Below are 16,774 nucleotides of genomic sequence, written 5' to 3'. Positions count from 1 at the left end.
TTTTCTCTCTCTTTTGTACCTACTGCTATGTTATTTTTGTTACCGAGACTCCCATTCCGACGACTGGGAATGATACAAGCTATGGGAATCTATGAAAGTTCCAATACTGGGGCAATATGAGGTGAGGCAACAGACACAAGTTTATTTCAATATAGAGCATGTTAACCTAACTAGTTCAGAATACCTGGAATCTTACGACATTTTACACTCCACACAAACAGGTTTCAGGCCTCGTCATGGCACGGACACGGTAGTGGAGGAATCTAAATTGATCCTTGATCAAGGGGGAGCAGTGGCCATCATTCTCCTCGACCTGAGCTCTGCCTTTGATACAGTGAACTTTAAAATCCTAGTGGCTAGACTTAGGAGGAAAGGCATCACAGATGAGGCACTTAAATGGATTGAATCCTATTTAGAGAAGAGGACCTTTTAGGTTTTCTCCGGGGAATTCTCATCCACAGTCTTAGAGACCAACTGTGGTGTCCCTCAGGGATCTTCCTTGAGCCCCACATTATTTAATGTCTACTTGCAGCCATAGGCTGACATTGTGCTACCTCATGGGATAAAGATTGTCACCTATGCAGATAACACCCAGCTGATTATCTCTCAAAATGGCCCACATAATTCTCCCTCAGACCTGGGAATTTGTTTAAGGAAGGTGGCTTCGTGGATGGAACACTCCTGCCTAAAGATGGACCGTGGAAAAACAGAGCTAATGATTCTAGGTAACACCTCGGGCCTAAATCTGATACAGGTCTGGCTCAGTTGCTTTGGGCCTGCCCCCTCCCCAAAGACCAAGAGAAAAAGCTTGGGTATTTGGCCAGATAGCTCCCTTAAATTTGATGACCAAGCTGTAAAAGTCACAGGTCCATGTTTTAGGACCATGCGACTCCTAGTAAGATTCTGCCACTCTCCCATTGAGCACCAGGAGGACCTTGATACAGGCCCTGGTTCTATCTCAACTGGATTACGCAAACTCCTTATATTTGGGAGCGCCCATAGCTACCCTGAGGATACTCCAGGTTGCACAGAATGCTGCTCCAGGTTGCTACTAGACTACTGCTGGGGGTACCAAAAAATAAGTCAGCCAAACAAGCCCTTAGAACTCTTCATTGGCTACCGGCCGCGGAGAGAGTCAAATTTAAGGCCCTTTGTATAGCTCATAGGACATATTGGGGTTTGGGACCAGCGATCAACAGACCTCTCATCACCCCCTACCATCCAAGGAAATTCCTTCGCTCTTCCAATCTCCATCTGGCCTTCACACTGAAAATCAAAAAGGTCTAAAAGTGGAGGCAGATCATCTCTGTATAGTCACAAGTGCTGGGACACCCTTGGGTAGCTATGCACTATACAAACAAGCATTGCCATAGCCACTAGGTCTCGCTTTTGGGAACTTATGAGTATTTAGTTATGCAGCACAATGTCCTTGGTGCAACAACATTAACTGTTGCATGGTTAAACACTTATAAGGTCCCAAAGGCGAGACCTATTGGCTATGCCAATGCTTGTTTATAATTTGCAATCTCCCTTGTCAATGGTATTGTGTTTTCTTGGAAGTCTTTCTGATACTTTGGGATTACCTTCTTGTCAGTGTAGAGCCTCTTCTTGAAACAAGTGGCACAGGCTCTAAACAAACCCTTCTTCTCTTTTCCAGACATTCACAGGAAGAATGTGTTAGTAGTCAGAAAAGCAGATTAAATCAGCAGTTGACATTCACTGGAAAAAACTCCAAATCCAAAGTAGTAAGAGAAAATTTGAGCAGAACTCAAAGGAGACTCCCTAGCACAACGTGCGGTAGAAAATCTGAGGGGTAAAGGTTTCTCTCTGGAGTGTTCTAGAGGGTGAGAGGTTCTGATTGGTTCTGGGAGAATTTTAGTCTCTTTCACATAACGAGAGTAATGGGTTGCAAAATGGAAATGGGCCTAGGCCTCTTTTCAGTTTGGTACTTATCTAAGCATTGCTTTTTTATATACCGGGGACTCACATCTCGACGACGGGTAATGATTCAGGCATGTGAATCTATGAAAGCTCCAATACTGGAGTATATGAAACCTCCCACTAGAAGTTCAGAAAATGACTAAAGTCTCATCTCTTTAGTGTGCAGTTTGTGAGTGGGTAGAAGACAGACAAGCCAATACAGATGATTTGACCAATAGAGTGCAATAATTATTCATTAAAATATGGCCTGTGAAACTGTCCCCACGTGTCGCTTACCTGTTCAGATCGCGGACCATGAATGACTGCATTTCAGATGAGGGACCCCGGAAGATGATGGGTTTGGTTGGGATTCGTTCACCCTGGTGACTGGGCTGGCGCTGAATGTGAGGGTTCCTGAGAGCTACGCTGATGTCATTTAGGAGGCGTGGCAAAGGGGCCAACTTCATCATGGCTTCCTGGGAGAAAGAAACAGGAAATTAGGTCATACAGAAGGCAGTAAAAAAGATCTAACTTCTGTCCAGTTTCCTGGGATTGAGAAGGAGGAAATGGCATTGCAGTGGATGTGAGCAGAGATCCCAACTTCATGGTAGAAAGAAATAGGAACCTAGTCATGAAAGAAGATAGGTCAAAGACATTGTTTCTCCTTGGCTTCCGGGAAGTGAAGAACAGGAAATATGGTCATAGGAAGGTGAGGCACATATACAGCGGCTACAAAGCTTCCAGGGGCAGGGATACAAAATACTTTCATAAGGAACAGTGGATAGAAAGCCCATTTTATCATAAATTTCTAAAACAATAAAATAAGGTGACAAGAAGGTAAGTAAAAGCTTAACGTTTTTCCTATTCTACAAGAAGAAAGAAACATACAATTTGATCAAAGGAAAAGGGTCACAAGAAGGTGAATGGGCTGCTTCAGCATTGCTTCCTGTGAGAAAGAAACAGGAACAGGAAATTAGTTTTCAAGGAAGTCAGGACCATGGCTGTGCAAGGCTGCCTACATGAACAAGCTAATAAAGTCTTAGTGACCTGACCTCAGTCTTTGCCATAGGGATTTTCACTCTTTTACTGTGACTCTTTTGGGGTGCGAGTGCTACTGTCTCCAAATTCCCAGACTCCCCTCCTGGCTGTGCTCTGTCCATTATCATCACCTGCCTTACCTGTGAAGACCTCTTAGAATAGACCTAAGGGCCGTTGACCAAGGTACTTTTTGTGTCTAACGTGCTCCCTCGCCCGGATCCCATTCTGCTCAATTTACCTTGCTAAGTTGCGGCATGACCTCCCAGAGCAGAGCGTGCAGTGTGGACAGTTCCCGGCCCAAGTCAATATAGCCCTCAAAGCTGGTGCTATTCGTAGAGGTGTCCAGGTTGGATATCTCATAGAGGAATTGCTGCATGCTCGCCCACTCCAACTCGAGGAACTCGTTCATGAAGGACATGTACTCTTCTTTACTGCCAAACCTACTGAGAGAACATGGAGCAAGATTAGTGCAGGAATACTGCAGAGCGGGCACCTCCTTACCCCTCTGGGGCCAAGGTTGAGTCCTGGCGACAGACACAAGAAGTTAGGAAAAACAGATCTGAAGGAGAGGGTGGACCAAAAAACAGGGGTATATGGAGACCTCTCAACTTAAAACACTTCATTTCTACCAGTAGACTAACACAAAAAGTTGCCCAACACCCGGCAAACTGTCAATAGGGGCATCGGCATTGGGCTGAATGGGGCCCTCCTGAAGGTTTGGGAACCCCCGTGCATCGCAGGGCCTACAGTGGCCTGCATTATGCCCCTAATTCCTTCCACAATGCCAATCTGTGGACTCCGATTATCTGATTAAGAAAATGTCTGGGCTATATTCACCCAGGATCCCTCTTACAGAATATATCAAATGTATCCATCCAATCTTACCATACTGAACCAATTAACCTACCCACATGTCAATGATGTACGCTCAACCTTTCGAGCACTGTTTACCATCTACATCTCTGGCCTGTATTGGGAGGGTATCAATACTCCAAACCCTCTGTTATCAAACAGTAAACCCATTTCTGCCTCACACACAGTAAACTTGTCCATGAATCAACGTTCACCCATTCAAGCAGCATTCACCAAGTATACCTGATGCCTTCATTCACTTACTGTGACCTTCAATGCACTAAGGATACAATGGGCCATATGTAAGAAATTTACAATTTGCATTTCCTAAATAGCGAATCCTAAGAAATCATGGAGTCGCAATCGCTATTAGGAAATCGCAGTTTAAAAAAGACAAAACAGTTAGTACCTATGCCCCAATGGTCCCCTTAAATCACAATCCAATGCTTGGGGCATGTGCACGCTCGATGGCACTTAAAAAAAAACTTTTGTGGTGCTTTTTTAAAATTGCACAGGGTTACCATCGATTGGGTCCGATGGTAATAGCATTTCCAAAATACCAATTTCTCTGTAGGATACGCTTTGTACATGTGCTTATGAAATCCCAAATAGGAAATCCCTATATGCGATGTCCAATTTTGGCACTCAGGAAAAGCGATTTCTACAGAGTAGAAACTGCATTTTGAGATTGCACATATGCCTTTGTACATTAGGAAGGCAATCTTGCATTTCTTAAGGGCTCGAAATTGCAATTTGCTTCATTAGAAATGCTAAATCCTTTCGTGCATATGGCCCTGTGCCCTCTAGAGTGTGCAAGTCTTTTGGTAAGAATTCATCCAGTGTCTCTTCTAGGTTAGTTTAAGAATCCCATGCCCTCTGTCCTTCACGTGTAGACAGTATAAACTCCACATACCACACCAGTGCTACCAATACCCACTGGACCAGCTGTACCATGCTACTGGAACATACAAATCAATGCAGTTTTTTCTTTGCCTCGACTGTGGACCAATAAGAGTTTGAGGTGACAAATAGGGTACCTGGAGACATTCTTGACCCCAAAAGGGCTTACCTGTTAAAGTTGGCCAGGTTCTGGATGACCTTTGCGATGAGTGTTAATGTGCGTGACGTTTGCTCGTCTGGATACTCTTGCATGAGGCCAAAGAGGCTGGGGGACATGATGGCCGGACAAAGGAAACGCAGGAAGAGCGAGGAGCTGATGAGGCGGTCGGCGATGTCCTCCCTGCCCCGCTCAGTGCAACGCATCCGCCAGGAGGCAAACACCTCCTTGAGCTCCCTGGGGAACACACTGCACAGAGGAGAAGAGAAAGAAAGTTTCAGGAACCCCAAGGGTGCAAGACGAGAGGGGGGGCAATGACTCACAGTTACCTTACTCCAGGAACAAACCTCACCACCCGCTGTTTCACTCACGAAACCATGAAAGAATAGATTTCCTCATACCATACAGGATAGCAAGGGGACATGAACCATGTGACAGTCCAGAAGGCTGGGGGAAAAGACGACGCTCATCCCAAAAGGAAGCCCTACACGCTGAACGCGGCAGGGGAAACTATGACACTCATCCCAGCCGGAAGTCAAGAGACTCAGACCTCCATGACACTCATCACCACGGGGAACCATGAGGGTCTTTGCAACAAGGAGTCCAGGCACCGCATCAAAGTCATACTAATGCAGCGGCCCAGACCCCTAGGGCTCTTCCATAGCATCCCCTGCTGATACGCTAAGCGCTGTCTTACACGTAGTACAGCGGTCCAGACACCTGGGCTCTTCCATAGCATCGCCTCCTGATACGCCAAGTGGTGTCTTACACGTAGTACTGCGGTCCAGACACCTGGGCTCTTCCATAGCATCCCCTGCTGATACGCCAAGTGCTGTCTTACACGTAGTACAGCGGTCCAGACCCCTAGGGCTCTTCCATAGCATCCCCTGCTGATACGACAAGTGCTGTCTTACACGTAGTACAGCGGTCCAGACACCTAGAGCTCTTCCATAGCATCCCCTGCTGATACGACAAGTGCTGTCTTACACGTAGTACAGCGGTCCAGACCCCTAGGGCTCTTCCATAGCATCCCCTGCTGATACGCCAAGTGCTGTCTTACACGTAGTACAGCGGTCCAGACCCCTAGGGCTCTTCCATAGCATCCCCTGCTGATATGACAAGTGCTGTCTTACACGTAGTACAGCGGTCCAGACACCTAGGGCTCTTACATAGCATCGCCTCCTGATACGCCAAGTGGTGTCTTACACGTAGTACTGCGGTCCAGACACCTGGGCTCTTCCATAGCATCCCCTGCTGATACGCCAAGTGCTGTCTTACACGTAGTACAGCGGTCCAGACACCTAGGGCTCTTCCATAGCATCCCCTGCTGATACGCCAAGTGCTGTCTTACACGTAGTACAGCGGTCCAGACACCTAGGGCTCTTCCATAGCATCCCCTGCTGATACGCCAAGTGCTGTCTTAAACGTAGTACAGCGGTCCAGACACCTAGGGCTCTTACATAGCATCGCCTCCTGATACGCCAAGTGCTGTCTTACACGTAGTACTGCGGTCCAGACACCTGGGCTCTTCCATAGCATCCCCTGCTGATACGCCAAGTGCTGTCTTACACGTAGTACAGCGGTCCAGACACCTAGGGCTCTTCCATAGCATCCCCTGCTGATACGCCAAGTGCTGTCTTACACGTAGTACAGCGGTCCAGACACCTAGGGCTCTTCCATAGCATCCCCTGCTGATACGCCAAGTGCTGTCTTACACGTAGTACAGCGATCCAGACACCTAGGGCTCTTCCATAGCATCCCCATCTGATACGCCAAGTGCGGTCTTAAACATAGTACAGCGGTGGCTCTTAACCCTTTGACCTCTCTGGATGCCCACTCAATCATTCCTGGAACCCCGCCTAAGTAATTTCTGTGATTTGAACATCAAAACATTACACAAAAATACATACACATCGAACAAATACACAAATGATGGATTATTTTAGTTAGCTCACAAACAAAAATTGAGTCAAAACTACATTTGTAATGTAAAGGTTTTCAAATGTATTTTTATTTTTTAAAGACAATGTGGTATGCTAGGCTCCTGCACATAAGGATTAGTTACTTACCTGTAATCCTAGTTCTCTTCCAGGGACATCCTCATCAAAGTCAATAGCATTAGAATATTCCCGCCCATGCGCAGGACCCCGGAAACACTATATTATATGTGACCCACATATATATACATATATATACATATATATATATATATATAGATATAAAACAAGCAATTGCAGCCAAAATCACAATAGAGCTGGATAAAGCTGTAAAGAATTTCCACCATACATGAAACATATGCATTAGAAACTAGAAAAACAACATCAAAGATTGTTTTGAAACTGTTTTAATGCTGAAAAAGCAGTAGACATTCTTATTATATCCTGAAAGCATAGAAAGCTCACAGGCTGCATTGCAAACACACAGTCTAAAAAGACTGAAAAGCTAACCTGTAGCTGCATGCTACAAAAAACTGACACCGTGCCTTTAAGGCACTCATGACCCCCAGTATCCCATCATGCCTCAGGGGTGACAGTTGGGTCAGTTGTTCTTTTCGGAGACCGAAAAACCATGGAAACAAATAGGTTAACAATATCTCCAAATTAATAAAGATCCTTTGCCCGGGGAGGCGGGAGGGTTGCTTATGACTTTGATGAGGATACCCCTGGAAGAGAACTAGGATTACAGGTAAGTAACTAATCCTTCTCTTCCAGGGGATCCTCATCAATACTCATAAGCATTAGAATAGAATAGCGAGCCTCACCTCATCTCCCTGCGGGCACAGGAATAACAATACAGTAATAACATTACTAAGCCCAGAAAAAAACTAGGCTTGTACAGGCCGCAGGCTACCCAAATAGATTCCTCAAAGAGGCTTGTCCTACTTGAGTATCAGTCCTGGAATCAGATTCAAGACAGTAATGCCTTGTAAAGGTATGAACTGATCTCCAGGTTGCAGCCTAGCAAATCTCTGACATAGGGACATCATGCAGGAAAGCTACTGTGGCCGCTTTCCCCCTAGTAGAGAGGGCTTTAGGTGACAAAAGTAAGGGCTTGCCTGCAAGCTGATAAGCCAATTTAATACAGGAGACGATCCATCTGGAGATGGATCTTTTGGCAGCTGGAAAGCCCGTCCTCAGTGGACCGTAGTTGATAAACAATTGGTCCGTCTTCCTACTTTCTTTGGTCTTTTCCAAATAAAATGTAAGTACGCTTTTGAGATCTAAAGAGTGCAGCGACCGCTCAGCCGGGGTCGTAGGGTTTGGAAAAAAAGAAGGAAGAGAAATAGACTGATTTATATGAAAATCAAAGACAACCTTAGGTAAAAAGGATGGATGCGCCCTTAAGACTACTCTGTTGTGATGGAAAACAGTGTAGGGTTCTTTTGTACACAGCGCCTGTATCTCGCTTACTCTGCACGCTGATGTAATTGCAACTAGAAAAGCGGCCTTCCACAATAGGTGTTGCAAGGAAGATCTGTGGATGGGTTAAAAGGGGGGGCCCATCAACTTAGACAACACTAGGTTTAATTCCCACGGAGGCGAAGGGTTTCTAACAGGGGGGTACACTTTCTTCAACCCCTGTAAGAAGTCCTTGACCACCTCCATCTGGAAGAAAGAGGGCTGAGTAGGAGACTTCCTATAAGCCGTAATGGCCGAGAGGTGATCCCTGATCGAAGTATATTTAAGACCAGATCTTGCTAAGTACAACAAGTAAGGCAGAATCACCTCCTCCTGTGCTGATGAGGGATCGAAGTGACGTTCTCTGCACCAAAGAAAAAACCTCTTCCACTTAAACGCATAAGACGTTCTTGTGGAGGGTCGTTTCGCTTCCTTTAAAATGTGCAGACAATCAGGTGGCAAATTTAAATGTCCGTATTGAAGGACCTCAGGAGCCATGCTGTTAAGTGCAGTGAGGGAAGGTTGGGATGAAGAATCCTCCCCCCATCTTGGTCAACAGGTCTGGCCTGCAGGGCAGTCTCCTGGGTGGAAGCACCGACAGCTGTAGAAGGTCTGGGTACCACCACTGCCGAGGCCAGTCCCGGGCTACCAGGATCATGGTCATGCTGGATCTGATGAGTTTGGACACCACCTTCGGAATCAGGGGCAGAGGAGGAAATGCGTAAGCAAATGTCCCTGACCAGTCCATCAAAAGGGCTTTCCCCCTTGTCCCTGGACGGTGGAATCTGGACGCGAAGGCGTGGCATTTTGAGTTTTCGTCATCCGCGAACAGATCTATTTCTGGACGACCCCAGCGATGGAAGAGGTCTGCCACCACCTCGTTGTGCAGCACCCAGTCTGGCTGATCTTCGAAGTGCCTGCTGAGTGCGTCGGCCTTGATATTTAGCTCTCCTGGGAGGTGCACCGCCACTACTGTGAGGTTCCGGGCAAGCAGCCAGTGCCATATGGCTTGTGCCTCCAGAGAGAGAGGACGCGACCGAGTTCCGCCCTGCTTGTTCAGGTAATACAGTAATAACATTACTACGCCCAGAAAAAAACTAGGCTTGTACAGGCCGCCCTGCTTGTTCGGCCCTGCTTGTTCAGGTAATACAGTAATAACATTACTAAGCCCAGAAAAAAACAAGGCTTGTACAGGCCGCAGGCTACCCAAATAGATTCCTCAAAGAGGCTTGTCCTACTTGAGTATCAGTCCTGGCATTAGATTCAAGACAGTAATGCCTTGTAAAGGTATGAATTGATCTCCATGTTCTCATGGTCGTCGTATTGTCCATTTGTATCGGAACTGAGTGTGATTCGAGTGCAGGAAGGAAGGACTTTAGAGCCAGATGGACTGCTCGAAGCTCCAGCATGTTGATATGGTAGGTCTGTTCTTTTGCTGACCACCTTCCTTGAATCTGCTGACACCCCATGTGTGCTCCCCAGCCTTGGAGAGACGCGTCTGTGACTATAGACTGTGTCGGGAGAGGTTGGTGAAAAGGCACTCCCACCAGAAAGTTGCGAGGGTGAGTCCTCCATTTGATGGAAGTCTTCGTCACCTGGGAAAGATAGATCCGGTCTTCCCAGAGCCCCGTCGACTGATCCCATTGATCCTCCAGAGCCTGCTGCAAAGGACGCATCCTCAGCCTGGCGTGAGGAATCAGGAAGATGCAGGACGCCATGGAACCCAGCAGAGACGCTACTTGACGCGCTGTTGGATTCTGGGACTGTAGTAGAACTTTGCACTTTTGGTGCATAGAAAATAGTCTTTCCTCCGAAGGATACGCTTTTCCCAATTTTGTATCCAGAACGGAGCCCAGGTAGTGAATGGATTGGGTCGGTAGTTGTACTGACTTCTCCATGTTGACTTGGAGGCCGAGCCTGTGCAACTGTAGCAGGCAAAGGTGAAAGTCGTTCTCTACCTGATGAGGAGATGGGCCTTTTAGGAGCCAGTCGTCCAGGTAGGGATAGACGAAAAGTCCTCTTTTGTGCAGGTAGGCTGCCACCACTGCCATGCATTTGGTGAAGACTCTCGGCGCTGACTTTAGCCCGAAAGGCAGGACCCTGTACTGGTAGTGTTTGCTGCCCACCAGAAACCTTAAGAACTTCCGATGTCGCATGGCAATTGGAATGTGGAAGTAGGCATCTTGCAAGTCCATCGAACACATCCAATCTCCGACTTGCAGATGTGGACATATTTGGTGAAGAGCAAGCATGCGGAACTTCTCCTTGACTATGTTCTTGTTTAGAACACAGAGATCCAGGATAGGCCGGAACTTGTATTCCTGATCCTTTTTGGGAACAATAAAGTATCTGGAGTAGACTCCTTTTCCCCTTTGTGAGGGAGGTGTAGGAAGGTGGAAATCTGACTATGGTTACCCCCAACTTTTTGCCTGGTGTTTTGCCGGTTTTTGACTTAGTTGGCCTGGGATCCTGCTATTCAGGACCCCAGGCTTCCTGCTCTCTCTGTTAAAATGGACTCCATGTACCTTAGGTACATATCTAATTGGATACTGGGTCACCTTATCAGTCCCTGTACAGTGCACCTTAGGTACCCAGGGCATAGGTGTACCCAGGGCCTACCAGGGGCTGCAGCATGTATTATGCCAACCCTGGCTGGCCATCCAAACTGACACAACTGGCTGCTAAGACAGCTGGGGCAAGGTGGTGTAATCACCCTTTGCTATAGATATAGTATACCTATATCTAACCCCAAAATGGACACATATATTCCTATCAGTCACTCCTATGGCAGGCCTTATCAATCCTGAAGGCAGAGTGCTTGGAATTATGTGAGATGGTGCTCTAGCATGAGCTGAGCCTGTCTGCAGCTTTCGGAACCAAGTCCTTTAGCTGTTTCCATGATAACGCTATACCATATACTCTTAAGTGCATTATAATCCTTGCGGTTATTGCTAACTTTGGCATAGCATTATCAAAACATGTCGAGTAAGGTGTCATACGAATTGGAATACTACCCCCTCACCAGTTCTGGTGATGGGGGTAGCATTCCACCCTTTTAGAGGGACAAGACATGTATGTAAATGTGAACCCCGGTTAAAGTTAAACAGAGCCTCAGCATCACAAAATGGATGCTGCCACCACAGACACAAGTCTGACCTCCTGCTGCTGGGAGTCCTTCCAGCGAGGGAGGCCTGGACAAAGGGTTTCAAACTGGCCCTTGCTTCCTTCCAAAAGAGGAGCACCCCGGACTCTCCTAGTCCGCACCAGACTTCTTTTCCACTCACCGCGTGGGTTGCCTTTGCCAAGGCCTGTTGACTCCAAATCCGGATCCGACACAGCCGACAGCAAGAGCCTGCGTGGAACAGCTCGTGCCTCCATCCTGGTCGTCGAAGACACCTCCTGGTCCACGTGGCTGCAGAGACAAGCGTCCACTCTTCACCTGATCGCGATGACGACATCTGGTTCCTTCCTGGTTCCACACCGGTCACTGGCTAGTGACTTTGAACCTTGTCCCCTCTGCTTTCAGGTCTTCATCTTCCTCGATCAACCCGTGGATCGCACCGGACATCTTCCTCCTGGACGCCTGCAGCATTTTTCTCCAAGGCTCCATTGACTTCAACGCGGAAACCCGACACACTTTGGCACCTATGCACCCGCAGCCCGTGGGTGAGGTAACAAGAGCATTTCGGTGCTCAAGGGTAGATTGACTCTCCTAGTGTCCAGATTCACAGTCGTTTTAGTCCTAACCAGTCAGGATTGTCCGTACTCACCTTTTTCTTGAACTATACTGTCCATAGACGTTGTTACGCATCCCGCGTGTGAGTTCACACTCTGCACACGCGTTCCGTGGGCCTCCTATTACTTACCTAAGGTTAGGGTAGTGTAGTCCCAGCGATCCTACAGCCTCTGGACAGCTCCATTCCTTCTATCGATTTCCTTATACCATTTACTTAGTATATGGTTTGCCGTGCCCCTAGGGCACCATTGTAATTTTGTGCAACTTATCGTATTTTTCCTAAGAGATTGTCATGAGCTTAGCCCTTTGATCTCATAAAGAGTTCAGAGGGATTAGTTACTTACCTGTAATCCTAGTTCTCTTCCAGGGGTATCCTCATCAAAGTCATAAGCATTAGAATATTCCCGCCCATGCGCGGGACCCCGGAAACAATATATTATATGTGCCCCACATATATATAGACATATATATATAAATATATATATAAAAATAAGCAATTGCAGCCAAATAAAACAATAGAGCTGGAATATGCAGTGAAGAATTTCCACATATAGTGTATTTTGCATTAGAAACATGAGAAACAACACCAATGCTTGTTTAGAAACTGTTTTAATGCTTAGAAAACAGTAGAAATTCTCATAACACACTGTAAGCATATACAGCTCCCAGGCTGCATTGCAAAATCCCAGTCTAAAAAGACTGAAAAGCTAACCTGTAGCTGCATGTACTAAAACTGACGCTGTGCCTTTAAGGCACCTCAGCCCCTAGCTTCCCATCATGCCTCAGGGGTTACAGTTAGGTCAGTTGTTCTTTTCGGAGACTGAAAATCAAACCATGGTAATAACAGGTTAAAAAATATCTCCTATTCAATAAACAAAGTCCTTTGCCCGGGGAGGCGGGAGGGTTGCTTATGACTTTGATGAGGATACCCCTGGAAGAGAACTAGGATTACAGGTAAGTAACTAATCCTTCTCTTCCAGGGGATCCTCATCAATAGTCATAAGCATTAGAATAGAGTAGCGAGCCTCACCTCATCCCTGCGGGCAAAGGAATCAACAGATAACATTCATATCCGTAAGCCCAAACATAGGCCTTATTCTACCCAAATAGGTTTCTCAAGGAGGCTTGCCCTACTTGAGAATCCGCTCTGGAATCAGACTCTAGGCAATAATGCCTTGTAAAGGTATGGACTGATTTCCATGTCGCAGCCTTGCATATTTCTGACATAGGAATGTCATGCAAAAAAGCTATTGTGGCTGCCTTCCCTCTAGTGGAATGAGCTTTGGGTGATTGCAACAAAGGTTTGCCAGCCAGCTGGTATGCTAGTTTGATACAAGAGACAATCCATCTGGAGATGGATCTTTTGGCTGCCGCAAAACCGGTCCTCATTGCACCATAATTGACAAAGAGTTGGTCTGTCTTTCTGGTGTCCTTCGTTCTTTCTAGGTAAAAACTTTAGCACCCTTTTAAGATCTAACGAGTGCAACGACCTCTCAGCTGGAGTCGATGGGTTAGGAAAGAACGAAGGAAGGGTAATCGTTTGATTTATATGAAAATCAGATACCACTTTTGGAAGAAAAGAAGGGTGAGCCCTCATTACTACTCTGTTGTGGTGAAACACAGTGTAAGGTTCCTTGGTGCAGAGTGCTTGAATCTCGCTAACCCTGTAGGATGTAGGATCCTCCCGTCCATCTTGCTCAGCAGGTCTGGCCTGCACGGCAGCCGTCTGTGTGGACACTGCGACAGATGTAACAGATCTGGATACCACCATTGTCGCGGCCAATCCGGAGCAATTAGGATCAAGTCCATGCTCGATCTGATGAGCTTGGCCACCACCTTCGGAATCAGTGCCAGAGGGGGAAAAGCATAAGCGAACATTCCTGTCCACTCCAGCAGGAGAGCGTTCCCTTGCGTCCCTGGCCGGTGAAACCTGGACGCGAAGGCGTGGCATTTGGCGTTTTCGTCGTCCGCAAATAAGTCTATGTCTGGACGACCCCAGCAACGGAAGAGCTCTTCGACCACGTCGTCGTGTAGCACCCAGTCTGGCTGATCTTCGAAGTGCCTGCTGAGTGCGTCTGCCTTTGTGTTTAGCTCGCCTGGAAGGTGCACTGCCACCACCGACAGTCCCCGAGCCAGAAGCCAGTGCCAGATTGTCTGGGCCTCCAGAGACAGAGGGCGAGATCGAGTTCCTCCCTGCTTGTTCAGATAGAACATAGTTGTAGTGTTGTCCGTCTGAACCAGGACTTTGTCCGTTGTTATTGCTGGAAGGAACGCTTTGAGCGCCAGATGAACTGCTCGAAGCTCCAGCATGTTGATGTGGTATGTCTGAAGGTTGGTCGACCAGCGACCCTGAATCTGAAGATGACCCATGTGAGCACCCCAGCCTTCTAGAGATGCGTCCGTTACCACAGACAGAGAAGGCAGAGGTTGCTGAAAAGGGACTCCCTGCAGGACATTCCGAGGGCGAGTCCACCACTGTATTGAGGTCAGTGCTGCTTGAGACAGGATGATTCGATCCTCCCAATCTCCAGACGCTTGGTCCCACTGATCCTCCACCGACTCTTGAAGAGGCCGCATCCTCAACCTGGCGTTCGGTATTAGGAAGATGCAGGACGCCATGGAGCCCAACAGAGACGCTACGTCTCGCACCTTTGGACGAGGAATCTGAAGTAACTTTTTGCATTTTTGTCCCATGGAAGAAAGTCTCTCTTGCGAAGGAAACGCTCTTCCTAACTTTGTGTCTAGAACTGCTCCCAGATAGTGGATAGTTTGCGTGGGCTGCAGGATCGATTTTTCTGAGTTCACATGGAGGCCGAGCCTGTGTAGTTGTTGGAGACACAGGTGACAGTCTTTGTTGGCTTGACGAGGCGACGGACTCTTCAGGAGCCAGTCGTCTAGATATGGGTACACAAAGAGACCTTTTTTGTGTAGACACGCCGCTACCACTGCCATGCACTTTGTGAAGACCCTTGGTGCGGATTTGAGTCCGAAAGGAAGCACTTTGAACTGGTAATGCTTGGACCCTACCAGGAACCTCAAGTACTTTCGATGACCTGGTGTAATAGGAATGTGGAAGTACGCGTCTTGTAAATCCACCGAACACATCCAATCTCCGATTTGTAGATGAGGACATATTTGGTGGAGTGCCAACATGCGAAACTTCTCTTTGACCACCACTTTGTTGAGGAGTCGAAGATCCAAAATCGGTCTGAATTTGCCTTCTTGGTCTTTTTTGGGGACAAGGAAATATCTTGAGTACACTCCTTTCCCCCTTTGGGATAGGGGTACCTCTTCGATTGCGTTTTTCTTTAGGAGGACGCTCACTTCCTTTTTGAGGAGCTCTAGTTGGTACAAGCGAGACTTTTTTGGAGGAGCCGGTTGTGGTTTCTTCTTGAAACGTAGCGCATATCCATTGCGCAGTATATTCAGCACCCACCGATCTTTCGTGATGCTGACCCACTCTGCCAGATGTTGTGCAGCACTTCCTCCCACTGGAGTGGGTAACGGCGACAGAGGAAGCCACTGCTCAGGCCTTGCCTCCTCTAGGTGTGGTAGAGGATTGATTATGTCCGCCTCTACCTCTGCTTGACCTTCCTCCTCTGTATTGTGGCTTTCCTTGCGGCTTGTTTTGAGACCATTGAGGGGTTTGAACCCTCTGTTGGCCTCCCCGGTTCTTGTTGGTCTTGAAGCGACGTTTGAACGGTGCTTTCTGTTTCTCCAGACCTACTGCCTTTACTGTGTCTAACTCGGTCTTCATCCGGGCCATTTCCTGATCGGCATGCTCCCCGAAGAGTGAAGATCCGGAAAAAGGCAGATTGAGTATGCGCTGCTGGGCATCTGGCTTGAGCCCAGTTAAACGCAGCCAAGAGGATCTCCTCGCACATACTCCATGTGAGTAGTTATGTCCAGCTAGAAGGGCGTTATCTGCTGATGAACTAATCATTTGGTTTGCCACCAAACAGCCCTCCGTCACGGTCTCCTCAAAGTCCTTCTGGTCCTCCATTGGCAATTTCTCTTTGAATCGTTCCATGGAGTCCCATAGGGCTCTATCGTACCTTCCAAGAAGGGCTGATGCACTAGAGACTTTTAGGGATGAAGCTGCTGTGTTGCATACCTTGCGTCCCCAAGAATCTTGCGTCTTGCTGTCTTTGTCAGGAGGAACTGACGAAGAAGGAGCGACCGTGTGATTCTTCCTAGCTGAGGCTACAATAACTGAGTCCGCTGCAGGCTCACCTTTAACGAAGATAGGATCTGAGTCAGCCGGCCTATATTTTTTCTGGATACGTGCCGGAACTGCTCTGATCGTTGCTGGCGTGAGGAAAACCTCTTTGATTGGGTCCATTATTCCTGGGACTAATGGAAGCAACGGCCGTGCATATGATTTGTGATGAAGAGTCTCAAAAATCACAGTAGTGGACACCTCTGGAGTGGTCATTTCTATATTCAGCTTGTGAGCACCCCTTTGCAAAACGTCCAAATACGTGTTGACGTCGTCCAGAGGGGAAGCTCTTGAGCGAGGGCTGCCTACCAGCGTCGGAGAGTAGTCCCCTTTAGAAGATCTAGGTGAAGCTGGAGGGGAGGATGAAGGAGTTCTTCTTCTCTTGTGGTGAAAATGCTCCTTCCTCACCGGAGATCTCCTAGGTCGCTCCTCCCTTCGAGGAGAACGTGATACCCTCCGATGTACTGGAGATCTCGATCTCTCATCTCGTACCTCCTTTCTCGGTGTTCGAGATTTGGGTTGCTCCCTCCTTGGTGATCGGGAGACCCTAGGGG

General features: G+C 47.5%; 1 protein-coding gene across 12 annotated transcripts in view; it reads right to left on the bottom strand.

Moving 5' to 3' along the window:
- The window catches only part of SYNGAP1 (synaptic Ras GTPase activating protein 1), a 758,031-nt gene that overhangs the window by 200,534 nt on the left and 540,723 nt on the right, over positions 1-16,774 (bottom strand). For 11 of the 12 annotated variants that reach the window (XM_078641656.1, XM_078641652.1, XM_078641653.1 and 8 more), the window contains 3 exons: positions 4,880-5,116; positions 3,197-3,401; positions 2,218-2,396 (listed from right to left, as the gene is read on the bottom strand). In XM_078641656.1, coding sequence (XP_078497782.1) covers positions 2,218-2,396; positions 3,197-3,401; positions 4,880-5,116 — 621 coding nt within the window. The remainder of the gene's footprint in view (positions 1-2,217; positions 2,397-3,196; positions 3,402-4,879; positions 5,117-16,774) is intronic. The other variant, XM_078641655.1, reaches the window with a different exon arrangement.

Source organism: Lissotriton helveticus, chromosome 5_1 (genome assembly GCF_964261635.1).
Source record: "Lissotriton helveticus chromosome 5_1, aLisHel1.1, whole genome shotgun sequence".
Taxonomy (NCBI): Eukaryota; Metazoa; Chordata; class Amphibia; order Caudata; family Salamandridae; genus Lissotriton; species Lissotriton helveticus.
This window is presented reverse-complemented; position numbering and strand designations above follow the sequence as displayed.